Below are 26,070 nucleotides of genomic sequence, written 5' to 3'. Positions count from 1 at the left end.
TATTTGGAGCGTATATGTGCCTTTGTGAGTGAGATGTGTCTCCTGAATACAGCACACCAATGGGTCTTGACTCTTTATCAAATATGCCAGTCTGTATCTTTTAATTGGGGCATTGACCCATTTACATTTAAGGTTAATATTGTTATTGTGAATTTGATCCCATCATTATGATGCTAGCTGGATATTTTGCCCATTAGTTGATGCAGTTTCTTCATAGTGTCGATGGTCTTCACATTCTGGTATGTGTTTACAGTGGCTGGTACTGGTTTTTCATTTCCATATTTAGTGCTTCCTTCAGGAGCTCTTGTAAGGCAGCCCTGGTGATGAAAAAAAATCCCTCAGCATTTGTTTGTCTGTAAAGAATTTTATTTCTCCTTCCCTTATGAAGCTTAGTTTATGAAATTCTGGGTTGAAAATTCTTTTCTTTAAGAATATCCACTGGCCCCCACTCTCTTCTAGCTTGTAGGGTTTCTGCAGAGAGATCCACTATTAGTCTGATGGGCTTCCTTTTGTGGGTAACCCGACCTTTCTCTCTGGCTGCCCTTAACATTTTTTCCTACCTTTCAACCTTGCAGACTCTGACGATTATATGTCTTGGGGTTGCTCTTCTCGACGAGTATCTTTGTGATGTTCTCTGTATTTCCTGAATTTGAATGTTGGCCTGTCTTGCTAGGTTGGGGAAGTTCTCCTGGATAATACCCTGAAGTGTGTTTTCCAACTTGGTTCCATTCTCCTGTTACTCTCAGGTACACTAATAAGACGTAGGTTTGGTCTTTTCATACAGTCCCATATTTCTCAGAGGCTTTGTTCTTTCCTTTTTATTCTTTTTTCTCTAATCTTGTCTTCACATTTTACTTCAGTAAGTTGATCTTCAATCTCTGATATCCTTTCTTCTGCTTGATCAATTTGGCTATTGATACTTGTGTATGCTTCATGAAGTTCTCATGCTGTGTTTTTCAGCTCCATCAGTTCATTTATATTCTTCTCTAAACTGGCTATTCTAGCTAGCAATTCCTGTAACCTTTTATCAAGGTTCTTAGCTTCCTTGCATTGGGTTAGAACATGCTTCTTTAGCTTGGAGGAGTTTGTTATTACCCATCTTCTGAAGCCTGCCTCTGTCAACTCGTCAAACTGATTTTCCATCCAGTTTTGTGCCCTTGCCGGCGAGGAGTTGTGATCCTTTGGAGGTGAAGAGGCATTCTGGTTTTTGGAATTTTCAGCCTTTTTCACTGGTTTTTCCTCATCTTCGTGGATTTACCTACTGTTGGTTTTTGATGTTGGTGACCTTCAGATGGGGTTTTTGTGTGGTCATCCTTTTTGTTGATGTTGATACCTTGCTTTCTGTTTGTTAGTTTTCCTTCTAACAGTCAGGCCCCTCTTCTGCAGGTCTGCTGGAGTTTGCTGGAGGTCCATTCCAGACCCTGCTTGCCTGGGTATCACCAGCGGAGGCTGCAGAACAGCAAAGATTGCTGCCTGCTCCTCTTGTGAAAGAGTTTTAACCACACATTTAATCTTTAAAATAGATATGTGTCTGTTCAGGTTATCTATTTCTTTTCAAATGAGCTTTGTTAATTAATGTATTTCAATGAATTTGTCCATTTTATCTGTTTCTAATTTATTGAAATAAAGTTGTTCACAACATTCCCTTATTCTTTTAATATCTATAGAATTTATACTGATATTACCCTTCTTATTGGAAATTCGTGTCTTCTATCTTTTTTCCTGATCAGTTGGGCTATAGCATTGTCAATATTATTTACCATCTAAAAAAATTCCAAAAATATTAGCCTTTGGTTTCTTTGGTTTTCTATATTGGTTTTCTATGTTCCACTTCATTGATTTTGTAATATCTGCTATTTCTTTTTTCTTCTTACTTTGAGTTTAATTGGGCCTTCTTTATCTAGTCTTAAGGTGGAAGCAGAGGTAATTGCTATGAGATCTTTTTTCTTTTTTTTTTTTGGCAGAGTCTCACACTTTTGCCCAGGCTGGAGTACAGTGGTGTGATCTCGGCTCACCACAAGCTCCACCTCCTGGGTTCACGCCATTCTCCTGCCTCAGCCTCCCGAGTAGCTGGTACTACAGGCACCCGCCACCACACCCGGCTAATTTTTTGTATTTTTAGTAGAGACGGGGTTTCACCATATTAGCCAGGATAGTCTTGATCTCCTGACCTCGTGATCCACCTGCCTCAGCCTCCCAAAGTGCTTCTTTTTTTAGTATAAACATTTAGTGCTATGAATTTCTAAGTACTGCTTTAACTATATCTCATGAATTTTGATATATTGTGTTTTCATTTTCATTGGCTCCAAATACTTTCTAATTTTTTGTTTTCCTTTGCCTCACAAGTTTTTAGACATGTGCTTTAGTTTCCAATATTTGGAGATTTGCTAGATATATTTCTGTCATTGTTTTTCAGCTTTCAATGTCTGAAAAATTCTTTCTTTCACCTTGATATTTGAAAGATATTTTTTCTGGGTAAAATCTTCTTGTTTGACAGTTTTGTTTTCTTTCTTTCAGAACCTTAAAGACATTGTTCCAGGGTTATTTTGCTTCCCTCACCATTGACGAGAAGTTGGCTGTTATTCTGATCTTTGATTCTCTATATGTAATATCTTTTTCTGGCTTCTTTTAAGACTAGCACTTAAAAGCAATTTTCTTATGACAGGTCTTGTCAGAATTTTCTTCATGTTTAGTTTTCATTGAGATTTTCTTGGATGTATGGACTTATAGTTTTAACTATATTTGGACAATTTTTAGCCATTATTTTTTCAAATATCTTTCTGGTTTTTTATTTTGATAACATTTATTAAACATTTTAGGCCATTTGAAGTTGTCTCACATCTCACTGATGTTCTATTCACTTTTCAAAAGCCTTTTTTCTGTGTGTTCTGCTTTGGTTGGTTTTGTTATGTTTGTTAATATTTTCCTCAGCAATGTCTAATCTACTGTTAATCTTACCCGGTGCATTTTTCATCTAACACATAGTTTTCATCTCTATATAGTTTTATTTTTATTATATTTCAGTCTTAGACTTATATTTTTCATGTTTCTTGTTATTGTGCTTGATCTTTCCTGTAGCTTCTTAAACATGTGGAATATAGATATAATAACTGTTTAATGTCCTTATCTACTTATTCTTATTGATCTGTGTATTTCTGAGTCAGTTTTAACCAAATTATTTTTCTCCTCATTATAGGTTGTATCATTTTGTTTTATGGCATTCCTGGTCATTTTTGTTGGGTGTCAGACATTTGAATCTTACTTTGTTGATCCAACTGTGTTGGATATTTTATTTTTGATTCCTAATAAATACTCTTGAGCATTTTTCTGGAATGCAATTAAGTTACTTGTAAACATTTTGATCCTTTTGAGTTTTGCTTTTAAGTTTTATTATGTGAGACCAGAGCAGCATTTAGTCTGGCTAGTGGGAACAGGAAGAATCTACGGCCCTATGTGAGCTCTGAGGTTTGTTCCCTCTAATCCTTTCACTTTTCCCCCTGTACTCATTTGCTTCCTTCCTTCCCCATCCTCTGGCCATTTCCTCACACAAATGCACTGATCAATACTTAGCTGAAGACTTGGGTGGGACCCCGTGCAAATCTCTGGAGCTCTTTCTTTGTACAGCTCTCATTTCCCCAGTGCCCTGCTCTTTGAACTCTTCAGAGAGCCACCTTGGTCTCCCTGAACTCTCAACTCTATCTCCTCAACCCATGGAGACCACTGGCCTCCTTCGTGTCCTCAGTACCCATGGCATAGCCTGGTCACTCTTTCTAAGCAGTAACTTGGGGAAATGGTAGTGTTGAACTCACTGGTTTCTCAAGTCTCATAGATCACTGTCTCTTGCTGCTTGATGTCCAGTGTCTCAAATAATATTGTTTCACATAGTTTTAAAGATTTGTAGTTATTACAGATGTGTATGTGGGGGGATGGTTAATTCTGATGCCTGTTACTTCATCCTGGTTGGTAACAAAGTCTGAAACTGCTACTTCTATATTTTATAATTCTAACTCAACTCAATATTTTTTATACCAGGAAAACTTGCTACATTGTAGTGCTATTCAATTAGGTACCATATTTAATAGAAAAAAAAATGGGATCAAAACTACGTGTCCAACAATAGGCTAACAATTCCTTGAAAATAATGGTTATAAAGGATATGTCAGTGGATGGTAAATTGCTTACTATGTAATATTAAGTCTTTAAAAAGGCAGAATAATTAATCCTTTAGAATTGGCCTGCAAAGAAGAACACAAAACCCAACTAATACTGGTTCATATATACAGGAATTTTTTTTTTTTCACGTAACAAGAAGTCTTGAGATAAATGACTAGTTGCATTTGTTCACAGTTGAATAATGTTAGTGGGAGACCACTGTGAGTCTCAGCCTTTTTCTCATGATGTCAAGAGAGTTGCCTAACTCCAGACATTACATCTGTATTCACAGTGGGAGAAAGATGGTCTGAGGAATGGGACTGTATCACAGTCACTCTATCTCTTATGTCAGGAAAACAAATTATATTCACAAAAACTCCTTAGAGGAGCTCTTAGGTCTCACTGGATGGGATCAGGTTCAATATCGCCCTTCAGCTTAGATTTTTTATGGTGGATTGACTGTCCCAAACAAACGTCAGCAAGAATACGGTTCTATTTGCAAAGAAGGGGACCAATCAACTAGAATCTGTCACAGTAAAGTTGAATCTAAAGTGTGATATCAACCAGGCAAGAGAAAAACAAACACTATCATTTTGGCATAGAAAAAAATTAGAGAGAAACATCAAGAAGTCAAAATGAAAATGTTCTTTACCGTATGGAACTAAAGCATGATTTTTTTTCTTCTTTCTACTTTTCAGTGTTTGCTAATTTTCTTGATGAATATGGATTACTTTTGTAACTCAGTAGCAGACAAGAATCTAGTACGGGTGTAAATGAATGTACAGTGGACATCCCCTGGACTGAGAATTGAGATTTTCTCTTTCCTTCTCAGTCTCCATCACCTTGAAGCTCAGGTAGGGACCTCAGGAACAACTCAGGGTTCCTGGAGAGGCTGGGGTTCAACTTTGGGGAGTCATTCTGCAGGTGACCCAGTCATCAGAAGAGCTGAGGGCAGGCCCTGTCTCTAGGCTAGAGACTCAGGTGGTCCCAGTTTGTTATTCTCCCCACCTCGCAAGCAGAGTGCAGTCAAGGTACTTTACAAAATCGGTCAGACCTAGACGAGATCTCAGCAACCTTGAACAGCTGGAGTAACAGCTTTGACTTGGAGTAAGCCATTTCACCTCTCTGATCTTCAATGTCCTCACTTATTAAGTGGAAATAATGTGTTTCTCTCACAGAGCACAGAGTTGTTGGAGAACTGAATAAAATGGTGCTTGTGAAGTGCCTGGCACACTAAAAGTGTTCAATAAATATTGGTCCCATTTATCTTTTCCTTCCAGATTCCCAGGAGGATATGTATTTAGCAAAAGCCCTAGAAGAAACTCCTGCCCTCACAGATTTCTGCTCTTAGGTCTAGAGTTTGTTTAGGCAACCACCTCCTACTCCTGACATTTCCACATGTGACTCTGTCCTTCCCATCCAGGAGCCCTGGTGGCTCCTGTCTCTGGCCTGGCTTGTAGTGGATCATGACACTGGATTAAGTATTGATTAGGGGCACAGCCTGTGTGGTCAGACAAAACTGTGTGCATAATCCCAGCTCCACACAGGCTACTTGATGCTCCCAGTTTCCAGCTCTGTATCTGTAAAATTAAAACAGTGCCACAAGGATGTAGTACATATTCAATGTCTGGTCTGTAATGACAACTTTAAAAACAAAAACAAAAATGAATCGCAGGTATGATTGTGACATAGCGAACATGGGTCCATTTTATAGAGGAAACAGGGGCTCTGGGAAGCTACGTGACTTGTCCAGGTCACAGTGGCCAAGTCTGACTACAAATCCCCTGGTCTTATGCCACACCAATCACTTCCCCAGAGGTTGATTTTCAGAGCCCTTAGCTGCTGAGCAGAGGGTGTGAGGATCCCTGTGGCTGTCAGTGGAAAGTGTCTGCTGGGGCTGCTGCCTGACACTAGAGACATTATGTGGAGGCAAGGATCCAGCTTGGGAATTATGGGTGGGATCAGAACAAGAAGGGCTTATTAAGAGGACAGAGGTGACCCAGGAACCCCACAGCCCTCCTAAGGAAAGGCAGGAGTATGTAGACGTCACTGCATTGTAACACAGACGGGGCATTCTGGGGTAGAAGGAGAGTGTTGTTAGAGGTGAGAGGGTGGAGCAGAGTATGGGGGCGTGGGGTGCCTTAGAGAACTTATCATTGAAGTCAGAAGGGACCAGTACTTACTTTTAGTTCAGTACAATAAAGGATTTTATGAAAGGCAGAGTCACGGCCACCTAAGCGGCCTTGAGCCTTGAGAGAGGGAACCTCCTGTCCCTGGAAGGATGTGAACAGCAGCTGCAGCATGCTTGCCAGGGAGGCTGCAGAGAAGTTAGGGGCTTGAGTATGGGCTGGATTTTTCAAGACTGCCTCCAGCCCCAAGGTTTGCTGAATTCCTGAGGTTATCCAGAGCAGATTTGTGGGTGTTGCTGAGGTATCAGCGAGGGACTTGCAACCCAGAGCAGATGTCAGCAAGATTCAGAACCTGCTGGCTCAGGACCCCTGCCAGGTCTGGTCACCCTGAATGAAGAGACTTCCCAAACACCGAGGCTCTATGGAGGACTGTGGCTGCCCTCCTCATCTGGGAGGGGAAGACCAGGGCTGGGGGTCCATGGGCTGGGACAGCATCTTACTCTGAAGGCAGCGTTCGCTTGTGGCTTGTGATGTTCAGGGAGGCTGCAGGTTTCAGGCAGCTTTGCAAGGTATGCTCCTGCAGGAGGGGCATGAGAATGTGGCAGCTGCTCCAGCCCAGTCGACAGGGGACCCTGGGGCCAACACTTGCTCCCTGGGGCCAGGCTCCAGGCTCCTCTCTGACCTTCTGATTCTCTCTGTTTTCAACTCTTTCCAGTCTACTGAGTCTCTTTCCTGCCTCTGTGTCTCCTGTCTGCCCATAGTGTACGTTGATTCTTTCCAACTCTGCCTCCATGTCTCCATTCTGCCCAGCCTGTGCCTCTGGCTTGTACCCTGGTCCATTCTTGCTGCCCTTGGGTGGGGAGCTGCCACCTTAGCCCTCTCCACATTGCTCTATCTTTGGTCTCCTAGGATAGTGCTGGGCTGCTATAACTCACCCCTATCACCTGGTACAGCAGACCCCAGTCCCTTGGAGAAGGGTACTCCCCATTTACCCTTATGACCCTGAACCAGCCCTCTATCCTCTTCCCAGACAGCTCTGAGGATTCCTGGGGCTGCCTGGACATGGCAGGAGGAGGACATGTGGGAAGGGCTAGCTCTAGCATTGCCCTCCTGGCCTCCGACCTTTCGTCAGGATGCCCATTGCTACCACATGCAGCCCATTATGAAGCAGATCATGGTATGAAGGGCTGGGGGCCAGAGGTGGACACACAGATTCGGATAGAACCAGCATATGGCCATTCCCCTGTGTGCAGAAGCAGCACCAGCAACAAGCCTGATATTGTCTCCTCCCTGCATCTACTTGGCTTGATCGACTGTCTGCCCTGGCTTCACTCATCCTGCTTTTGGGTTATGCTTTCTGTTCCTTCTGGTTCCTTGCATTCAGCTCCTACCTGGGAGGAGGCAGGGAATGAGCAGGCAAGTGAACGAGTAAGTGCTGTGGGGCGATGAGGACCTGTTTTCTAGCACGTCAGCCCAGCCATTCTTACTACAGATGCTCAGGGAGGTGATGCTGCCTGTGATCATGAGTACAGGCCCTGCACAGCTGCAACCCTTGGCAAGGGGTGTCACCTCTTTCCTTATCTGTAAAATGGGTATAGTAATGCTACTCACTGTACAGGGTGGCATGCATGGGTGTCCTGTTCAGCTCACAGGCAGGCTGCTACAGCTTTCCCTGCTTTCTGTAGCTGGTGTCTGCTCTGATTGGATGGTGCATGTATTCATTAGTAAATCTTTCAGCTATCACCCAGTTATGGGGATAAAATAAAATAATGAATGTAAAGCACATGTTACTGTGCCTGGCACATAATAAACTGCTATCACTAGAGTTATTAATGTTAGCTGGGACAGGGACAGAGTAGAAAAATTCACAGCACTCAGCACCAGTTCTCCCAATGCCCCATCCACCATTGACTTGGGCCCTGGTTTCTCCTGAGGGGCTTCTCAGACACAGGTGATTCTTTCCTGACCTCCAGGGAAAGGAGAGAAAAGTGTAGGGAGAGAGAGAAGGTAATAATTTCTTTCTCCTTTGTTCTGGCTTCCCAGGGTCTCCCAGTATGCAGATCACTCAGCAAACATTTATTGGGTCTTATGATGCACCAGGCTTTGTACTAAGTAAGAAGGTTACAGAGGGCAGCAATAAAGCCATGCATAAAGTGGAGCTGTGCTGCTTGGTGAGGATGTGTCTGACCTGCAGACTTTTCTTTCTCCCTTTCTTTTCTTTCTCTTTTCTTTCTTCCTTTATTTCTCTCTCTCTCTTCCTTCCTTCCTTCCTTTCTTCTTTCTTTCTTTCTTTCTTTCTTTCTTTCTTTCTTTCTTTCTTTCTTTCTTTCTTTCTTTCATGCTTTCTTTCTCTCTCTCCTTCCTTCCTACCTTCCTTCCTTCCTTCTTTCTTTCTTCCTTTTCTTTCCCTCTTTCTTTCTTGCTTTCTTTCCTCCCCCTCCCTCCCCCTCCCTCCCTCCCCTCCCCCTCCCCTCTTCCCTCCTCTCCTCTTCTCTTTCTTTCAACTGGGTTTCACTTTGTTGCCCAGGCTGGAGTGCAGTGACACAATGATACCTCATTCTGCAGCCTGACCTCCGGAATCGATGATCCTCTTGCCTTGCCCTCCCAAGTAGCTAGGACTACAGGGCATGCGCCACCTTGCCCGGCTATTATGTTTTTATTTTCTAAGGAGATGAGGTTTTACTATATTGCCCAGGCTGGTCTTGACATCCTGGGCTCAAGTGATCCTCCCACCTTGGCCTCCCAAAGTGTTGGGATTACAGGGGTGAGCCACCATGCCCAGCTATGACCTGCAAAATTTCCCAGTTAGCTTAGGCTTGCCTTGAGCTAAGACTGAGCCTGAGGAGCTGACCTGCTGGGAGTCAGGAGTTCTGGATCCAAGTCTCAACTCTGACACAAATTCCCATCGCGACCTAGAAGACAGCTCCTTCCTACAGTAAATCCATCTCCACACCTCCTATCTGGAGATGACCTCCAGGGCTGCTGGGATGCTTTCTATGTCAGCTCTAGAGCAGCAGATGATCTCTGTAAAGTGTCAAGCCCCTCAACCTTCCTTGGAGTCTGAGGACCAAAACTAAGTCTGGCTTTAAGGAGTGAAGCCGGGGAATTGGCCTAAATTTGTTAGACTTTTCCCTGCAGACAAGGGAGCCAGGAAGAAGTGGCCCAATCGGATTTTTGTTTTAGGAAGAACACTCTGAAGCACAGGACAGAGAATGGGTTGAGAAAGGGTCCAGTGGGAGGACTGAGATGAGACCAGGTGAGAGACAGATGCTGAGTGTCTGAGCTGATCATTGCAGCGGGATTGGAGAGAGACAAGATGGGTGGGAGAGGCATTTTGAAGGTGGCAGCAATGGAACCAGGGGACAGATAGGATGTAGAGACATGAGCTGAAGGATTTGCCAAGTTTCTGACCTGTCTGACTGGACTGATCTGACAAATGACATTGATTACTGTGTGTGCATGTGTGTGTGCATGTGTGGGTGTGCATATGCACACGGTGTGTGCGTGCATGGTTATATACACGTGTGTGTATGTATATATATACACGTGTGTGTGTGTATATATATACACACATATATAAATATAATCAAACCAAAGCCAACACAAGACTCTTTTCCCCTAAGATTTGGCTTTTTTATCCTAAGAATCAAGGACAAAAAAGTTTCAGTAAGTTGATGACTCAGATTAGTTGAGCTCTGGCTAGCTCTGGTTTTGCTGCACATGGGAAACCCTACAGCTGCTGAAGAATGAATGAGATTCAGTTTCTTCAATATATTCCCTCTCTGAGCCTCAGTTTCTCCACCTGTGAGATGATGATAATAATCCCTCCCCTATACTTCTCACAGAGTCATCAGGAGGCTCAAAGTGAGAATGAATGTCAAAGCATTTTGCAAAGCACAGCTCAAAAGCTGAATTCTATATTTTTGGCCCAAATGGAGGCACAGAGGCTGGGCTCATCATGGTGGATGATGTCGCTCCTGGGTCTCCCTCACATGTGCTTTCTGCTTACAGTGTCTGAGAGTCAGGCAGTTTTTTCCCAAATGCTTTGTAGAGACTATTGTACACCCTCAGGAGAGTTAGGGAGAAGTGATGGGAGCTCTGGGGTTCAGGAAACCAAGGTCCTGGTTGTAGAACGGCATCTGCAGGCATACTTCACTGGTTTATAGACAGCTTGTCCCAACTGAACACAGCCTGCCTTCACAGTTTGACCAGGTTAAATACTCTTTAACACCAGAGCCTAAAAAAAAAGTCCCATTCATTGGCTTCATGTAAATAATAAATAGTGACAAATGGCAGCACATTTCCCCACACAACGCCCAAGGTGGAATAGTCCAACCTCTTTGGGCTGCTTCTCCACAAGAAGAATGTGGCTTTCAAAGTAGGTATTTTGAATGCTATTTTATAGCTGAGGAAATAGAGGCCTAGAAAAGTGAACTAAGAGCCCAGGTCACACAGCAAGTCAAGTCAGAGCCAGAATCCAAGCAGAACCAGCTGTCTCTAAACCCCATGCCCATTCCACCCTGTCATGTGGTTTTTCTCCCTTCAGGACCGTCTGGCCCCAGCACCATTATCTTTTGTTCAGAGGAAGAAACTGAAGCCAACCTAGGGAGACAACGTGACCTGCAAAAGCTCTTTGGTGAAAGGTAGATTTTAATAAAAATAGTTGTCTGCCAGCTACGTGACGTCTATCAGATTAACATCAATGAAGGTCCTGGAAAGATGCCTAGCACAGAGGAGAGTCAAACTGTGCAGTCCTTTTGACCAAAATTAATAAACCATCTAATGGGTTGAGTGTAGGCACAGGTTCCTGTGAAGACTCGTTCATGGTGCTCCGAAGGAGAGCAAGCAAACTGGGGAACACGTAGGTTGAGATCAGACAAATCAGTGCCAGGAGAAGGAGAAACACTGAGGACATCAAGATAGCTCCATTTCCTAAGGGCTGATGATGCATATGACATCTCTTCAGAGAGGGTGCCCTTTCCCTGTTCCCATGGAGAAACTGAGGCTCAGAGAGACAGAGCTAGGGGTCAGCAAGAAGACAAAAGTGTTAACAGAATGTTGACTTTTGTGGGGAGAAGGAACGGCCGGTAGACACCTGGGGCAGTGAAAATTTATGCTGGGCATCAAGGATGATGGAGTGACTTTTCAAGACATCTGCTTGCACAGCTTGGACCTGAATACCAGTCTTGTATATACCAGTCTGTAGAGCCATGCAGAAATGCAGTTAAGATTTATTGAACACATATCACGTGTTAGGCCTTCTTGTGTGATAATTTCCATGCCAAAATATTATTCAATCTTCACAGCAAACCTGGAATAGAGAGACAATTATTCTCATTTTGCACTTCTGGAAGCAACCTCAAAGAGGTTGGGGGAAGGGTAAATGGCTTGTTCAAGGTCATTCTCTCAGCAAATTATACCGGCCGGATTTAGAAGTCAGTGTTCTTTCTACTACACTGTGGTCTGAGATCAGGTGGGTGGGTAGTCAGAGAGCTGTCTTGGCTTGTAGACAGACTGAGGGTAAAATTAAAGTGATAAAAAAATAGATATCTTCAAAGGATAATGTGGGTATTCTCATTGTTACAGGCCTCTGAAATTTTCCAACTTGCATAGAGTCAATACACCAATATTTATCTCAAAACGCCTGGTGGCATGAAGAAAATCCAAGTGCCTCACTAAGGAGAGGAGGATGCTAAGGGGAATTAGAGACCAGCTAGTTCAATGCTTTCATTTCACAGCTGGAGAAACTGAGGCTGAGACGGGTAAGTGTTGGTGATTTGGAGGTACAGCCAGTGCTAGATGTGACTCCTCTTCATAAATCTCCTGGGAGTGGTGGCAGTGGACAAGAGCAGGTAAAATTGGTGGTATTGTTGGGGATTATCATGTTTCAGCTGAACTGGGCATTGACCATTACCCAATCCCACCAGTGACCCCAGCTTGAGTGCAAACCTTAGCTAGTTCCCTGTCTGAATTGGTGCCTTTCTTTTTCACTGAGAGGCGGAACATAATGCAGGAGCCCAACCAGTCCTTTGTGACTGAATTCATCCTTCTGGGCTTCTCCCTCAGCCCCAGGACCACTCCTCTGCTCTTCTTGGCCTTTCTGATGATCTACCTGTTGATTATTCTGGGCAATGGCTTGATTGCCATCCTCATTTGCCTGGATTCATGCCTTCATACTCCCATGTACTTCTTTATTGGCATCCTGTCCATGTTGGACCTGGGCTACACTACTACAACTGTGCCCCAGATGTTGGCACATCTGGCCAGTGAGAAGAAGACAATCCCTTTCACGAGCTGTGTGGCCCAAATGTACATTTTCCTGGTGCTAGGCATCACTGAGTCCTGGCTTTTTGCCATCATGTCTATAGACAGGTATGTGGCCATTTGCCACCCACTCAGGTACAAAGTCATCATGAGCCCTTGGCTCTGTGGGCTAATGGTCATTTTTTGTGGACTCTGGGGTGTCACCTCTGCCCTTGTCTACACAGTCTTTGCCATGCACCTGCCATACTGTGGCCCCAACAGAATCAACCATTTCTTCTGTGAAGTCCCTGCAGTCTTAAAGCTAGCTTGTGCAGATACCTCAGTCAATGACCGAGTAGATTTCATTCTTGGTTTCAGTGTCATCCTGATCCCACTTTCCCTCATTCTTGTAATTTATTTCAACATTTTCATTGCCATCTTAAAGATACGTTCAGCACAGGGGCAGCTAAAGGCTTTCTCCACCTGTGCCTCCCATATCACTGTGGTCACCATGTTCTCTGTGCCAGCCATGGTCATGTACATGAAGCCTGGCTCTAAGTCCTCCCCGGAAGAGGACAAGAAGCTGGCTGTGTTCTACAATGTCATCTCTGCCTTCCTCAACCCCATCATCTACAGCCTCCGGAACAAGGACGTGAAGAGGGCTGTCCTCAGGGTGACAGGCTGGGGCACGGCCTTATAATGAGTCCCTGGAGTGATAGCTGGGGGGTCAGAGAAATAAGACTCATGGTGCACAATCACTGCCCGACACACTCATCACATGACCAGCAGCACCAGTGGACACTCCCACTCAGCTCCCAATCTCAACTCCACACAGGTCTGTGGGAGACAGTTCACTGTTTGGCAGACCAGACCCTGCAATGTCTTCCAGGAACACCAGGCACAGTGTTCAGCCACTTCACGTGTACTATTTCAATTAACCATCAGGACAATGCTTTGAAATAAATACTATTATTATCACTGGTTTCTAGAAGAGGATGTAGGCACACAAAGCCTAGATAACGTGCTCTTTGGGTACATAATAGGTGTATATTTAAAAAAAAAAAAAAAAGATAACTTGCCCAATGTCACTCTGCGAATTAGCAGTAGATTTGGGACTGGAGCCCAAGACTGATTCTAGTGACCATGCTCTTAACCCTTATCCTGTCTTTGATGTAAAGTAATGGATCCATGGTTAGTGCTCAATGAAAATGCATTCTATTCCTGCCCCGTTTCCCCACTGTAATGCCATTTCAAGTGACACAGACTAAGACTGGAAGAGAAGCACATGTGAGGAAGATAATTTAAGAAATGTTCATGTGTTCTTTATTTAATTTTTCCTCCTTTCCATTTAACTTTGTGCATTTCAGTTAACATATTGCCAAAGAGAGGATTGTGGTTGTTGTGGAGTGGACAACCTGGGTAGAAGCCCTCAAGGAGTAAGACCTTAAGAGTAGTTCTGAGAGAGAAAGTGATAGAGAAGCCATTGGACTGAAAATTCATCTTTGCAATAAACTCACTTTCATATGATTAGTATAACTTCATAAAGTCATTAATCCAGTATTTATTAACTCCTACCCATGCCCTGTGCTAAGAATTGAAGAAAGGTAGGACATTGTTCTCCTCTTTAAGGAATTCCACAAACGAGAGTATGCACCGTATAGGTATGAGAAGTAATAGAAGCACCTTCAAGGAAGACTTTTATGATTAGAATTTTATCAAGAGGAGAAAACAGGGTAGAGAATTACAACCAGAGGAGTAATTTAATAATAGTAGTAAAAGCAAATGATGTTTGTTGCTCTAGTGCTACATACATCTAAAGTCTCATTTAATCTTCACAAAAAACTTCAAGGTATGTGTTATTCTCCCAGTTTTACAGATGATAAATTGGAGGCTTGTTAAGATAAACACCTAGTTTGTGCTGTTGGTTAGTGGCAGGACTGAACTTGAATTTTCTTTGACCCCAGAGCCTCTGCTGCCTCCTTGATACAGTCTGCCTCATAGACCACACCTTTGTGAAAGTATCTGGAGTATTTGGAGTATTTGAATGAGTTGGTTTGTCTTGAGCTGCAGTCAGCAAACCTTTCCTGTAAGGGGCCAAATAGTAAATATTTTTTGTCTTTGTGGGATACATGTAGAGTCTCTATCACAACTTCTCAACTCTTGTTGGAGGGCAAAAGCAGACAAAGACATAATGAGTAATATTTGCAACCATATCAAAATTCAAAAACCATTCCAAGCTAGAAATCCATATAAAAACATGAGCATTGAGCAGGTCTTGCTAGGAAGGCAGAAAAGTAACCCTTTCTAGGTACCAATTCTAGCCCCCAAGGGAGCTCCATATTTGCAAAAATACAATAAGACAGTAGAAACTTTAAATTTTCATTACAGTTGACCGATACGTTATTTCAGGCTTACTTGGTTCCCATTATTACCATATTACTTTGTTTTGTCTCTAGATTCTGCTATGAGGTTGGGAACCTACTGAGAAGTCACCTCTAAAATTATAAATTCTCTGAATCTTCATGTCATTGAGCTTTAGAAATTCAGGATGTTTGTGGTAAATGGGACTTTTAAAGTCATCCAGCCTAACTTTACATCCAAAATAATGACACTACTTTTGAATAATATGGCCCTGTAGCTTATTATTGGATGCCTCTAAAAATGGAGAGTTCACTATTTCACTCTTTTCCAAACAGCAAAATATTCTATTATTTGACAGTGTGAATCACCAGGGGTATTTCTTTTTTTTTTTTTTTTTTTGTAAGTTGAGCTTAAGGTTTGCCTCCCTGTAACTTTTACAAATAATTTGTAATTTTTCCCTCTGGAAACATACAATATACATGTCTCCCTTTTTTGCATGACAAACTTTGAAATATTTGATGAGATCTCTCAAGTTCTTCATAAGTCTCCATGCTCAAATTTCTCAGTCTCTTTTCTCTTCTTCAAATAACATGGAACCTTTATTGATAAACTCTCTTCTCTGGATAGACAAACTCTCGTTTGTCATTTTTACTTTTAAATTGTAGGTGCAAGAATCAAAAACAGTACGCTGGGCATCATTGGGCTCTTTGCCTAACATTAATTAAATTTCACTTTCATCAGTTGTAAGATGCAGTCAGGAGTGGGTATTGACTTTTTTGACTTTATGGGATGACTATGGAAAATGTATGCAAATGGCATGAGCTAGACCCTGTTTAGAAATCTGGTAAGAGCTGTATAAATCCGAGGAAAAGCCCAAAAATGAGGTCCGCACAATGGGAAGGAAGCTGCATAAGAGATGGGTGCTGACGAGTTGATGGGTGCAGCACACCAACATGGCACAAGTATACATATGTAACAAACCTGCACGTTATGCACATGTACCCTAGAACTTAAAGTATAATAATAATAAATAAATTAAAAAAAAAAAAAAAAAAGAAGTAAGGTTCAGCACCAAGGATAGCTCCACCACAAGAAACGCCCGTGCTTGTGCCTCGGTGCACAGCTCAGTTCCGTTGGCTCGTTTATCCAGCGTGTCTTTTTCCAGTGTGCGCTGTCCTAGCATCTGGCAACACACGATGAATCAAGAAGACAGGATCTTTCTATTTTTGTGAGGGAAACTGATAATTTAGAACCTACATAGTACATTGGAAGATGCTAAATGCTACCTTTACGAAAGATTAAACAGGAGATAGGTATAGGGAGTGTGATATGTTTCCATACGCAGAATGGTCAGGAGAGACTCAAGTATTCTCTAAGAAGATGACATTTGAACAAACACTTGAAGGAGGTGAGAGTATGAACCATAAAGGTATCTTGGGAAAGAGAATTTCCAGCAGTGGGAACAGTAATTGCAAAAGCTCTGAAATAGGAGTGTCTCTTGTGTGAGGAGCAACCAAAGACTGCATGGGGAACAGGCAGTGAGGCAGGAGAACCGGGTCTGGAGGCAGAGAACCTAAAGCCGATTCTTGCTGGCTTCCTAGAACTAAATCAAAAGGAAAAACCCCACCTATTCATGCAGAAGTAACAAAAGGATCAGAGGTACTCCTTTTGCAACCTCCTTCCCCTTTCCACTTCCTGACACAGGAAACATGAAAAGTGCCTCTGATTAGTCCCCTCCCACAATCAATCAGATAGGTCGCAGTCCTAGCCTTCATTTGTATAGGAATGTAACTTTGTAACTTCACTTCAGCCTCTGATTGTTCACCTCCCACAACCAATCAGACTAGTTGGGGGCCACTACTTCATTTACATAGGGTATAACCAAGTAACCAACGAGAAACCTCTAGAGGATATTTAAACCCCAGAAAGTTTTGTAACCAGGACTCTTGAGCTATATCCTCAAGCCCACTCCCACTCTGTGAAGTGTATTAATACTTTCAGTTCAATAAACCTGTGCTTTTGTTGCTTCAATCTTTGTTGCTTTGTTTGTGAGTTTTGCCCAATGCTTTGTTCAAAATGCCAAGAACCTGGACGACTGATAGTCAAGACCCTCCGCCAGTAACAATAGGGTGAGAAGTGAGAGGTAGGAGGTGAGGACAGGGAGGTGACTCATCAGGACTTTGGCTTTTCCTGAGAGATACAGAAATCCACTGGAGGGTTTTGATAAGAGAATTTACATTTTCTGGCCTATATTTAACAGGATCACTCTAGTGACTGTTCTAAGAATAGACTCTGAGGAAAGAGAGTTGACACTATGGGACTATTTGGAAGATATTGCAATATTTCTGATAAGATGGTAATTTGGACTGGTGGCAATGGTGGAGATGGAGAGGTGATTTTTCCTGGGATGTATCTTTGAAAAGGAACCAATAATATTTGCTGATGTATTGCATGGAAATGGTGGGTATGGGAGCAAGAGAAAAGTTCAAAAGACTCTGAGGTGCTTTTTTTTTTCATTTTAGCCACTGAAGGTATAAAATTGCCATTAACTGAACTGAAGAAGACTGTAAGAGGAGCAGGTTTATGGGGGAAGACTGGAAATTTGATTTTAGAAAATGTTGTTTAACTCACCTGTTAGATATTCCAATGGAGATAGATATCAAATAGGCAGTTGAATAGATGAGTTCAAAGAAAAGATCTAGGATGGAGGTATACTTCAGATTTTTCAGCACATAGTTAGCTTTCAGTGCCTAGGTTGTATCCATAATTAGAGTGAGAATTCAAACTCAGATCCTGCTAATTCCAATGCTATGGCATACTGCCTCTAACATGAGAATTAAATATTTTCCTCATCCATCTGAGCTGGGGTCCTGTCCCTAACTTTATGAGGTATTATTTTAATTCAAATTGATAGCTATCAGCCTTTCACTTTCTGTATAATATTTCAGATATTGAAATTCTGATCCAAAGTTTGGGGGTTTTCTATGGAAAAACTTGACACTCTGCAATGTTGTGCAACATGTACTTTCTGTCCCCTAAAATTATGACTACACAAGTCACTTTTCTCAAACAATGTCACCTAAAGGGGCTTATTTCATGTTTTGTCCTGCTAAACCCTACATGACATTTGATGGTGTGAGAGACACACTTGATCTTAATGTGGTGGTGAGAACATGGGACTTGGAGTTTAAGTCTGAGATCTATCACTCACTATAATATCTATCTGACCTTGGATGGCTGATTTTGAAATTTTCATTTATGAAAATGAAAATGGTGGTGCTGACCTCCACAGGTTGTGGTAATAATCTAACAGGATCACATTTACTAAAACATTTTATACAGCACCATTTTATAAATGACAATTTCTTCTTTGGAATCTGGAAAATGTGACATATCCAGATGATAGAACTCTGTTACAACCATTTAAGGACCAGGAGAAGCATAAGGAAAAAAGGACTGGTCAGTAACATGCCCTCTTGTCCGGGCTGCCAACCTAGGATCAAGGACTGAGTCCAGATCAGACTGAAGATACATTCTCATCCACCACTCAGTTCTATCCTGTGAACAACATGGCTGTGGAAGATTCCTTACTAGGTTTTACGAAAAGCTTTCAGACATGCAGTGATATGGTTTGGCTGTGTCCCCACCCAAATCTCATCTTGAATTCCTACATGTTGTGGGAGGGACCCAGTGGGAGGTAACTGAATCATGGGGGCAAGTCTTTCCCATGCTGTTCTTGTGATAGTGAATGACTCTCATGAGATCTGATGGTTTTAAAAAGAGGCGTTCCCCTGCACAAGCTCTCTCTTTGCCTGCTGACATCCATGTAAGACATGACTTGCTCTTCCTTGCTTTCAACCATGATCGTGAGGCTTCCCCAGCCACACGGAACTGTAAGTCCAATTAAACCTCTTTCTTTTGTAAATTGCCCAGTCTTGGGTATGTCTTTAGTAGCAGCGTGAAAACAGACTAATAAACACAGGTATCTCATTTCCAGGAAAATGTGTTTCACCTTTTTGAGCAATACCAAGGGCACAGAAATTTTCTCTGTGTCTAAATTCTTGAGTCTCTGAGGCCAACTTTACATGTCAATTTGTTCTTTACAGTTGTGATCACTGCAGGTATGACTGGGAAGGTGTGGATGAGGGGATAAATGTTCTAGGAAAAAGATCCCTTTCTCTTCCCAAAAACATTTATTTAAAGTTTCCCTTTTTTCTGAAAATTTATAGTGTGTGAGAAAGGTACAGTGTCAGAGAGAAAGAAAACAAAGAGAAGAAACCGGATTTTCTATTTGCTTGTTTTTTTATTTACTGTCATTTGCAGCACCTATAGTCTTGATACTTGAAAGAACGACTTTTAAAACTACAGACAGGTCTAGAACTTTCTGGCTTGCTATAAAACATTTGCTATGAAACTGATTTATGCTGTGTGTGTGTGTGTGTTTGTGTGTGTGTGTGTGTGTGTGTGATCTTCAAAGTAAGACTCCTCTGTACAACTCTCACAACAGAGCCATTGGAATTTTATTGGGGTTAGTCAATTAGACAAACCAGCAAGTATTAATAGAATTCCTACTAAGTGCCTAGAGCTATGGTAGGCCAATTTGGATAGAACATTCTCCAACTGTGGAGGTAGGTATTTTGGCTTCAGTCCCTGCTTCTATGATCTTACACAGTGTTCTCCCATTGCAACTGCAAGGGCATCAAGAATATGTCCTCTTCTTTCCTCAGAAGGAAGGCCACGCATAGTGAAGTCTGGAAAAATCACAGCTCTGTAACTGAATTGATCCTCCTGGGCTTCTCCAGAAATCCCAGGACCAACTGGACTCTTTTTCTTTCTCTTCCTCTACTTATTTACAGTCCTGGGCAATGGGCTCATTGTTACCATGATCAGAGTAGATGCATGCCTCCACACCCCCATCCATGTATTTCTTCTGGATCTCAGCTATGCCGCCACCACAGTGCCACAGATGTTGGTCCATTTTGTAAGCTATAATCAAGCCATCTCCTATGTTGAGTATGTGGTCCAGTTGTACATTTTCCTGACTGTGGGCATCATTGAGACCTAGATTTTTGCAACTGTGGCCTACGACAGGTACATTGCCATATACTATCCACCCAATTTGGGGGTCCAGATGAGCCAGACCCTGTGTGTATTCCAGGCAGTCAGTTTACCTTTCGTGGTCTCTTCTTCTGTGCCCTTGTATACACAGTCTTTGCAGTGAATCTGCCCCAATGAGACCAACCACTTAAAAAACAATTCCCGCTATCTTGAAGTTGGCCTGTGCAGACACATCCCTCAATGACCAAATAGACTTTATCTTGGCTTTCATATTGCTCCTGATCCCATTATCCCTCATCCTGGCCTCACATGTTTGTATCTTCATGCTGTTCTAAGGATTCACTCCACCAAGGTCAGATTATGATCCCCACATATCACTGTGGTCACCATGTTCTGTATTTCGTGCATGCTCATGTACATGAAGCCTGGCTCTGAAGTCTCTCAGAGGATGACAAGAAGCTGACTGACTCCATTCTACAATGTCGTCTCTGCTTTCATCAACCCCATTACCTACAGCCTCTGGAAGAAGAATGCGGAGAGGGCTTTCCTCAAGTTAATTCAAATGAGTGAGGACATTCAATAGATCATGGATAAGACTGTTTGCAGTGCTTCTGATTTCTTGTCTACACCCCTCACACTTTCATCAAAGTCATTAGAGTGAATAAGGACTCTCTGGATCAGCAAGATACTTAAGAAAAAAACACTTTCATATTAATTTGCCAATGAAAACATAAAGGAAGGACTCAGAGAACTTTGTTCAAGGTCATTGATCTTCTGTGGCTTTGGAAAATTTATCTAACTTCTCCGGGATTGAGTTTCCATATCTGTAAAATGTGCCTAAAAATGAAATTCATTGTGCCTAAATAATAATAGCTAACTTTATTGAGCTTTTCTATATGACAGTCACTGTCTAAGCGCTTTATATGTACTTATTTTCATTCTTACAATAACTCTAGGCAGGGTGCAGTGGCTTATGTCTGTAACCCCAGCACTTTGGGCGTTAAAGAAATAACGTGTACAGTGTTCCATTTCCAAGACAAAGTGCCGTGAATTGGCTTAGGCCAGAAAATTACAGAAGAAACAGGATATACTAGGCCCCTACTTGGAAAGTCGATGCCTGCTTGTCAGGGCCCCCTCCTTAGTTGCTATCACTCGAACCAAAGAAGTTTAGTCTAAGATGAAAGTTTACTAGCCTGCAAAATAGCTCACTTTGTCTGTTCTTATCAGCCTGCCCAGCCACTTAGGTCATAAGTCAAATACTTGAAGAGCCCCTGAGCTAGCTAGGATTGCAATGTATTGTGGGCTGCAACAAAAGGCAGCAGGACAACCCTAAAGAAAAATGCCTAAAGCCCCAACAACCAATAGGTGATGTCTGGGAAGATTATGACCCCATTATATGCAGCCTATGAGGAAGCAGGGGAGGGACCTGCACACTAGGGAACAAATTGCTTGCTGAAACCATGCTGGGTGTGCCTGCCCATCAGACACCTGATCTTGCATGATCGGGTCTTATCAAAAGTTTCACTTTTGCTGCTCTCCAGGTCTCTGCATCCATTCTTTGGGTGTGGATGGGTGAGTTTGTTTCTCACAACTTGGTGGCCCACACAGGGATCTCTGTGCCTGCGTGGAGTAAGACACTGGCTGAGAGGGGAGGTGTCCCACCCGATTTAGGTGGCCCGCTCTGCCCAGGTGTCCCAGCACCCCACAGAAGCCATAGACAAACCCAAGAATGTTATTCAGGAGACAACGGAGGTGACAAAGGGAGAAAAGCAGGCACCCCGGCAACCAGGTAGCCTCGTGCATCAGCCAAGGTAGGAAAATTAGACGATAAGTACTGCCTTGGTGGTTGGGCATTTTCAGAGGTCGAGTGTGTGTGGCTGAGACATATCTTAGATACAGAGCTAGTGTGAAGTCCCAATCCATGGTTCTCCTGTGAGGGAAATGGCTGGAGATGGATGAAGCTATTCTCAGGGTGTGCAAGAAATCTCCAGTAGGGGTGGGCTGAGTACACAGGGAAAAGCTCCGACACAGAGACTAACTGAAAATGGGAAATAAGAACTCTAGGCCTCGGGAACAAAGGAAAGAGAGAACTAAAGAGACCGCCTCTGAAGTTCCCCTAGATAGTCCACTGAGGAGAATGCTGCAGGTTTGGAGGGATAATGCTCGAACCAGGGACAAGTAAAAGCAAAAGGTGATTAAGTATTGCTGTTTTATCTGGCCCAAAGTGCCCCTTCATCAGCCTTCAGTCTTTTGGCCTAAGTTTGGCTCAGATGAGGATTGGGTGTGCCAATCTTTAATTCTCATTGTGAATGATAAAATCCCATCCTCACAAGAGGAGATGGGTTACACTCTTTGTTGGATTAGTGAATTACCTCCTATGTTCCCCCTTTAGGAGGAAGAAAAAGAGCATAGTAAAGAGACTTCACCCAGTGAAAAGCCCTGGGATACCCTAACATGCTTACCCCACCATACATCTCATAATGTAGAGGACAGGGAGATAGGGGGGCAACCAGAATCTGGGGGTCATGAAAGAGTTAAACCCAGTGCTCCCTTAAATCCTTATCCAAACTTGAGGAAAGAATTAGAACAATGTAAGAAGGACATTGAGAATTTCCCTATTCCTTCTAAACAGCAGATGTCTAACAGGTACCCGCTTAGAGAAGTCCCTATGGGACAGGGAGAAGTTGGATTTGTGAGTGCACCTCTAACAAGTACTGAGATTAGGAATTTTAAAAAGGAAATGAGGCCATTCTTGGAAGATACCTTCGGTTTAGCAAAGCAGCTAGATGAAAACTGCAGCTAAATCTTTTGTTGTTTCGGCAGAGCTGTCATCTTTGCACATGGAGCGGGGGAGCCAGGGCACAGGACAGCTCAACTCTTGCCAAGAGAGAGAAAGAGGAATAAACTGAATGTGAGGGAGAAAGGAACGGGATGACGGAGAGATAGAAGAAGAAAATGAGTGAGAGAGAGAGAGAGACTGGAAAAACAGAGATAAAAGAGGGATACAGAAGGTGAGACTGGGGAGAGAGAGAACGTAAAAGGAAGAAAGAGTATGTGAGAGAGAGAGAGAGAGAGAGAGAGGCTGTAAAAAATGGGAGACAAAGAGACAAAAGTGTAAGTAAGCAGTAGCTGTCACAGCCCTGCTGGTAGAGGAGAGTTGGAAGCTGACCTTTGGTAGGGCCCTGGTAGTGAGCACCCCACAGCAGGTTAGGAATATATTAAATCAAAGAGCTGGCAGATGGTTGACTGATTCCCCAATTTTAAAATATGAAGCCATATTACTAAAAAAATTTAATAATTTGGTCTTAACAACAGATACTTGCTTGATTCCAGCCAGTTTCTTGTGGAAAAAAAGAAGAGAATAAGAAGCCATCAGAGCATAACTGTTTAGATATCATAGAATATCAAGCTAAAATTAGACCAGACCTTAGAGAAATTCCACTACATGATGTGATAAGGCAGTTCGTGGATGGGTCATCCCGAGTAATAGATGGTAAAAGACACAATGGCCATGCTGTCATTAATGGAAACAAACAATCCTTATGCAGAAAAGGTAAATTACCCAATAACTTGTCAGCCCAAACCTGTGAATTACATGCTCTTAACCTGGCCCTAAAGCTCCTAGAAGGCTAAGAAGGCACTATATATACTCATTCCAAATATGCCTATGGATTAGTACACACCTCTGGAAAGATCTGGACAGAGCTGGGCTCAATAAATAGCAGGGGGAAAGAATTGGTACACAGGGAACTTGTTAAACAAGTTTTAGAAAGCCTCCTGCTTCCAGCAGAGGTAGCTATAGTTCATGTAAGTGGCCATCAGAAAAGAGACACTATAGAAGCTGTAGGGAACAGGTTTGCAAATAAAGCTGCTAAGCAAGCCTCTCCCTGAAGGAAGAAGTTAGATTGTTTAGCCTATCCCCGGATATCCCTAAGGTAGTATTAGGACCCCAATTTTCTAAAGAGGAGGAGGAAGAGCTGGGCAAGATAGGGGCCACTGAAACTGAGGATGGGAGGTGGGTGCTCCCTGGGGGGGAAATGATAAACCCAAAATGAAAGAACTGATGTCCATACTGCATAAGGGACGTCACTGCGGTTCCCAGGCCATGTGTGATGCAATACTCAAAAATTATGGGTGTATAAAACTTTATACCCTTGCTAAACAAGTGTGTGGGGGTTGTGTGACCTGCCAGAGAATAAACAAAAAGGTAGTTAGAAAACAGACTACTGGAGGGAGACCTCCTGGGTTAAGGCCATTTCAAAGCATTCAAGTAGATTTTACAGAAATGCCCCAAATACGGAGACTAAAGTGTCTACTGGTAATGGTAGACCACCTCTCCGGCTGGGCGGAGGTCTTCCACCTCCCAACCGCCACCGCCAGGAATGTGGTCAAAGTAATGTTAGAACAAATTATACCAAAATTTGGCTTGGTAGAAAATATTAATTCAGACAATGGGAGCCACTTTACCTTGAGGGTGGTCATGGGAATTATGGAAGGTTTACACATTAGATGGAATTACCACACCTTGGCATCCCCCTTCCTCTGGGAAGGTAGAAAGAATGAATCAGACTCTCAAAAAGCATATTACTACACTAATCTTAGAAACTAAAATGCCTTGGACCAAACGTCTCCCAATAGCACTCCTTAGGATTAGGACAGCCCCAAGGAAAGACTTGGGATTGTCCCCTTATAAATTATTATGAGTCCAGTATTTAGGTAGGACTACTGACCCTCTTACTGTGGAAACCAAAGCCAATTTTTAGAAATTATATACTGGCCGTAACCTCTACCCTGTCATCCCTTAAGTTGAAAGGACTTCTGACTCAAACCCTGCCTCTTGAATTCACGGTTCACCACTTCCAGCCTGGTGGCTTGGTGCTAATTAAGACTTGGAAAAAAGACAAGCTCCACTCAAGCTGGGAAGGTCCCTGTCAAGTGCTCCTGATCACTGAGACAACCATCCAAACAGCTGAACAGGGATGAACACATTACACTACGGTCAAGAGACTGGTAAAAGAACCCCTGGAAGGAAGGGAAAAGAGTGAATGGGAAGTGTACAGATCACCTAAGCAACCCTTAAAGCTAACTCTAAGGAAAACCTGGAAGGAAGCTATGAGCAGGCTCCATCACTGGGGGTGTATGTGGTTATGATTAATCCCACTACCAGGGGTGAGGGTATACACAATTATTGGATGGAGCCCGGTAGAAGAAGAATATCCAATCAAACTAATAGTCAACAAAATTAGAACCTTCACCCCCAGACCACGAAGTTCGATGCCTGCCAAGTCTTACATTGTGGGAATTTAGGGAACCAAAGGCAGCTGTCACGAGCAGACAAATATCTATGTCCTGAAACAAGTTGCTATTAGGGAAAGCCCTGTGCTAGCTGAAATGAGGTCTGGTGGACCACACAATTTCAAGGGGTGTGAGCCATTCTTCCAAAACAAACCCTTAAAGAATAAAATACATTTATATAAGGGCTCCACACCACATAAATGTAGAAATTTATAATGCAATCCTATAATAATTTCCATAAATAACCCAGCTGCTCTAGACCAGGAACCTTGGAGGTATGGATTAGGAATAGGTATCTCAGGAAGGGATCCCATGGGATGGTTAGCCCTTAGACTAGTCACCAACTCCACCCTGAGCCCATCCAGGATTACTATAACTCTCAGTTCCACTACTTCCTTTAACCCATCAGACAATGACCCTAGGATAGTAAAAATAATTAAGGTAACTGATTTGAAGCCAACTTTAGAAATTAAGACTGAATATGGGAATGCAAATGCCTGGGTTGAATGGGTCAAATTTTCAGTACTAGTCTTAATAAGGGAAACTGTTATGCATGCTCTGCAGGGCAGCCTCAGGCACAAGTGGTTCCATTTACCCTAGGATAGGATACCAATGCTGATGGAATGCGTTGCATGTTGGCTGTATACCAGGACAGGGACGCATGGGGAAATGAGACTTGCAAAAGTTTATCATTGCTCTTTCTCACCTCGCGGAGACCAGACCCTGGAGCAATCCCCTCATTCTCCATAGGAAATATGAACCACTCCTCTTGCCTCTCTAGGCAGGGGGTAGAGTTCAATAAGTCCATAGAACTCTCAACTTGTACCTACTT

At 42.8% G+C, this 26,070-nt stretch overlaps 1 protein-coding gene across 1 annotated transcript; it reads left to right on the top strand.

Annotated features, from left to right (window-relative positions):
- The first annotated feature begins 9,028 nt into the window (after positions 1–9,028).
- Positions 9,029–18,587, top strand: LOC101014097 (olfactory receptor 2D3-like). Its single transcript, XM_021940327.2, has one exon. It carries the CDS (start codon positions 12,289–12,291, stop codon positions 13,222–13,224), a length of 936 nt encoding a protein of 311 aa, XP_021796019.2. The 5' UTR covers positions 9,029–12,288; the 3' UTR covers positions 13,225–18,587.
- The last annotated feature ends 7,483 nt before the right edge of the window (positions 18,588–26,070 follow it).

The sequence above is a fragment of the Papio anubis genome, chromosome 1 (assembly GCF_008728515.1).
Source record: "Papio anubis isolate 15944 chromosome 1, Panubis1.0, whole genome shotgun sequence".
NCBI lineage: Eukaryota > Metazoa > Chordata > Mammalia > Primates > Cercopithecidae > Papio > Papio anubis.
The sequence above is the reverse complement of the archived record's forward strand: the minus strand, read 5'-3'. Positions and strand labels throughout refer to the sequence as shown.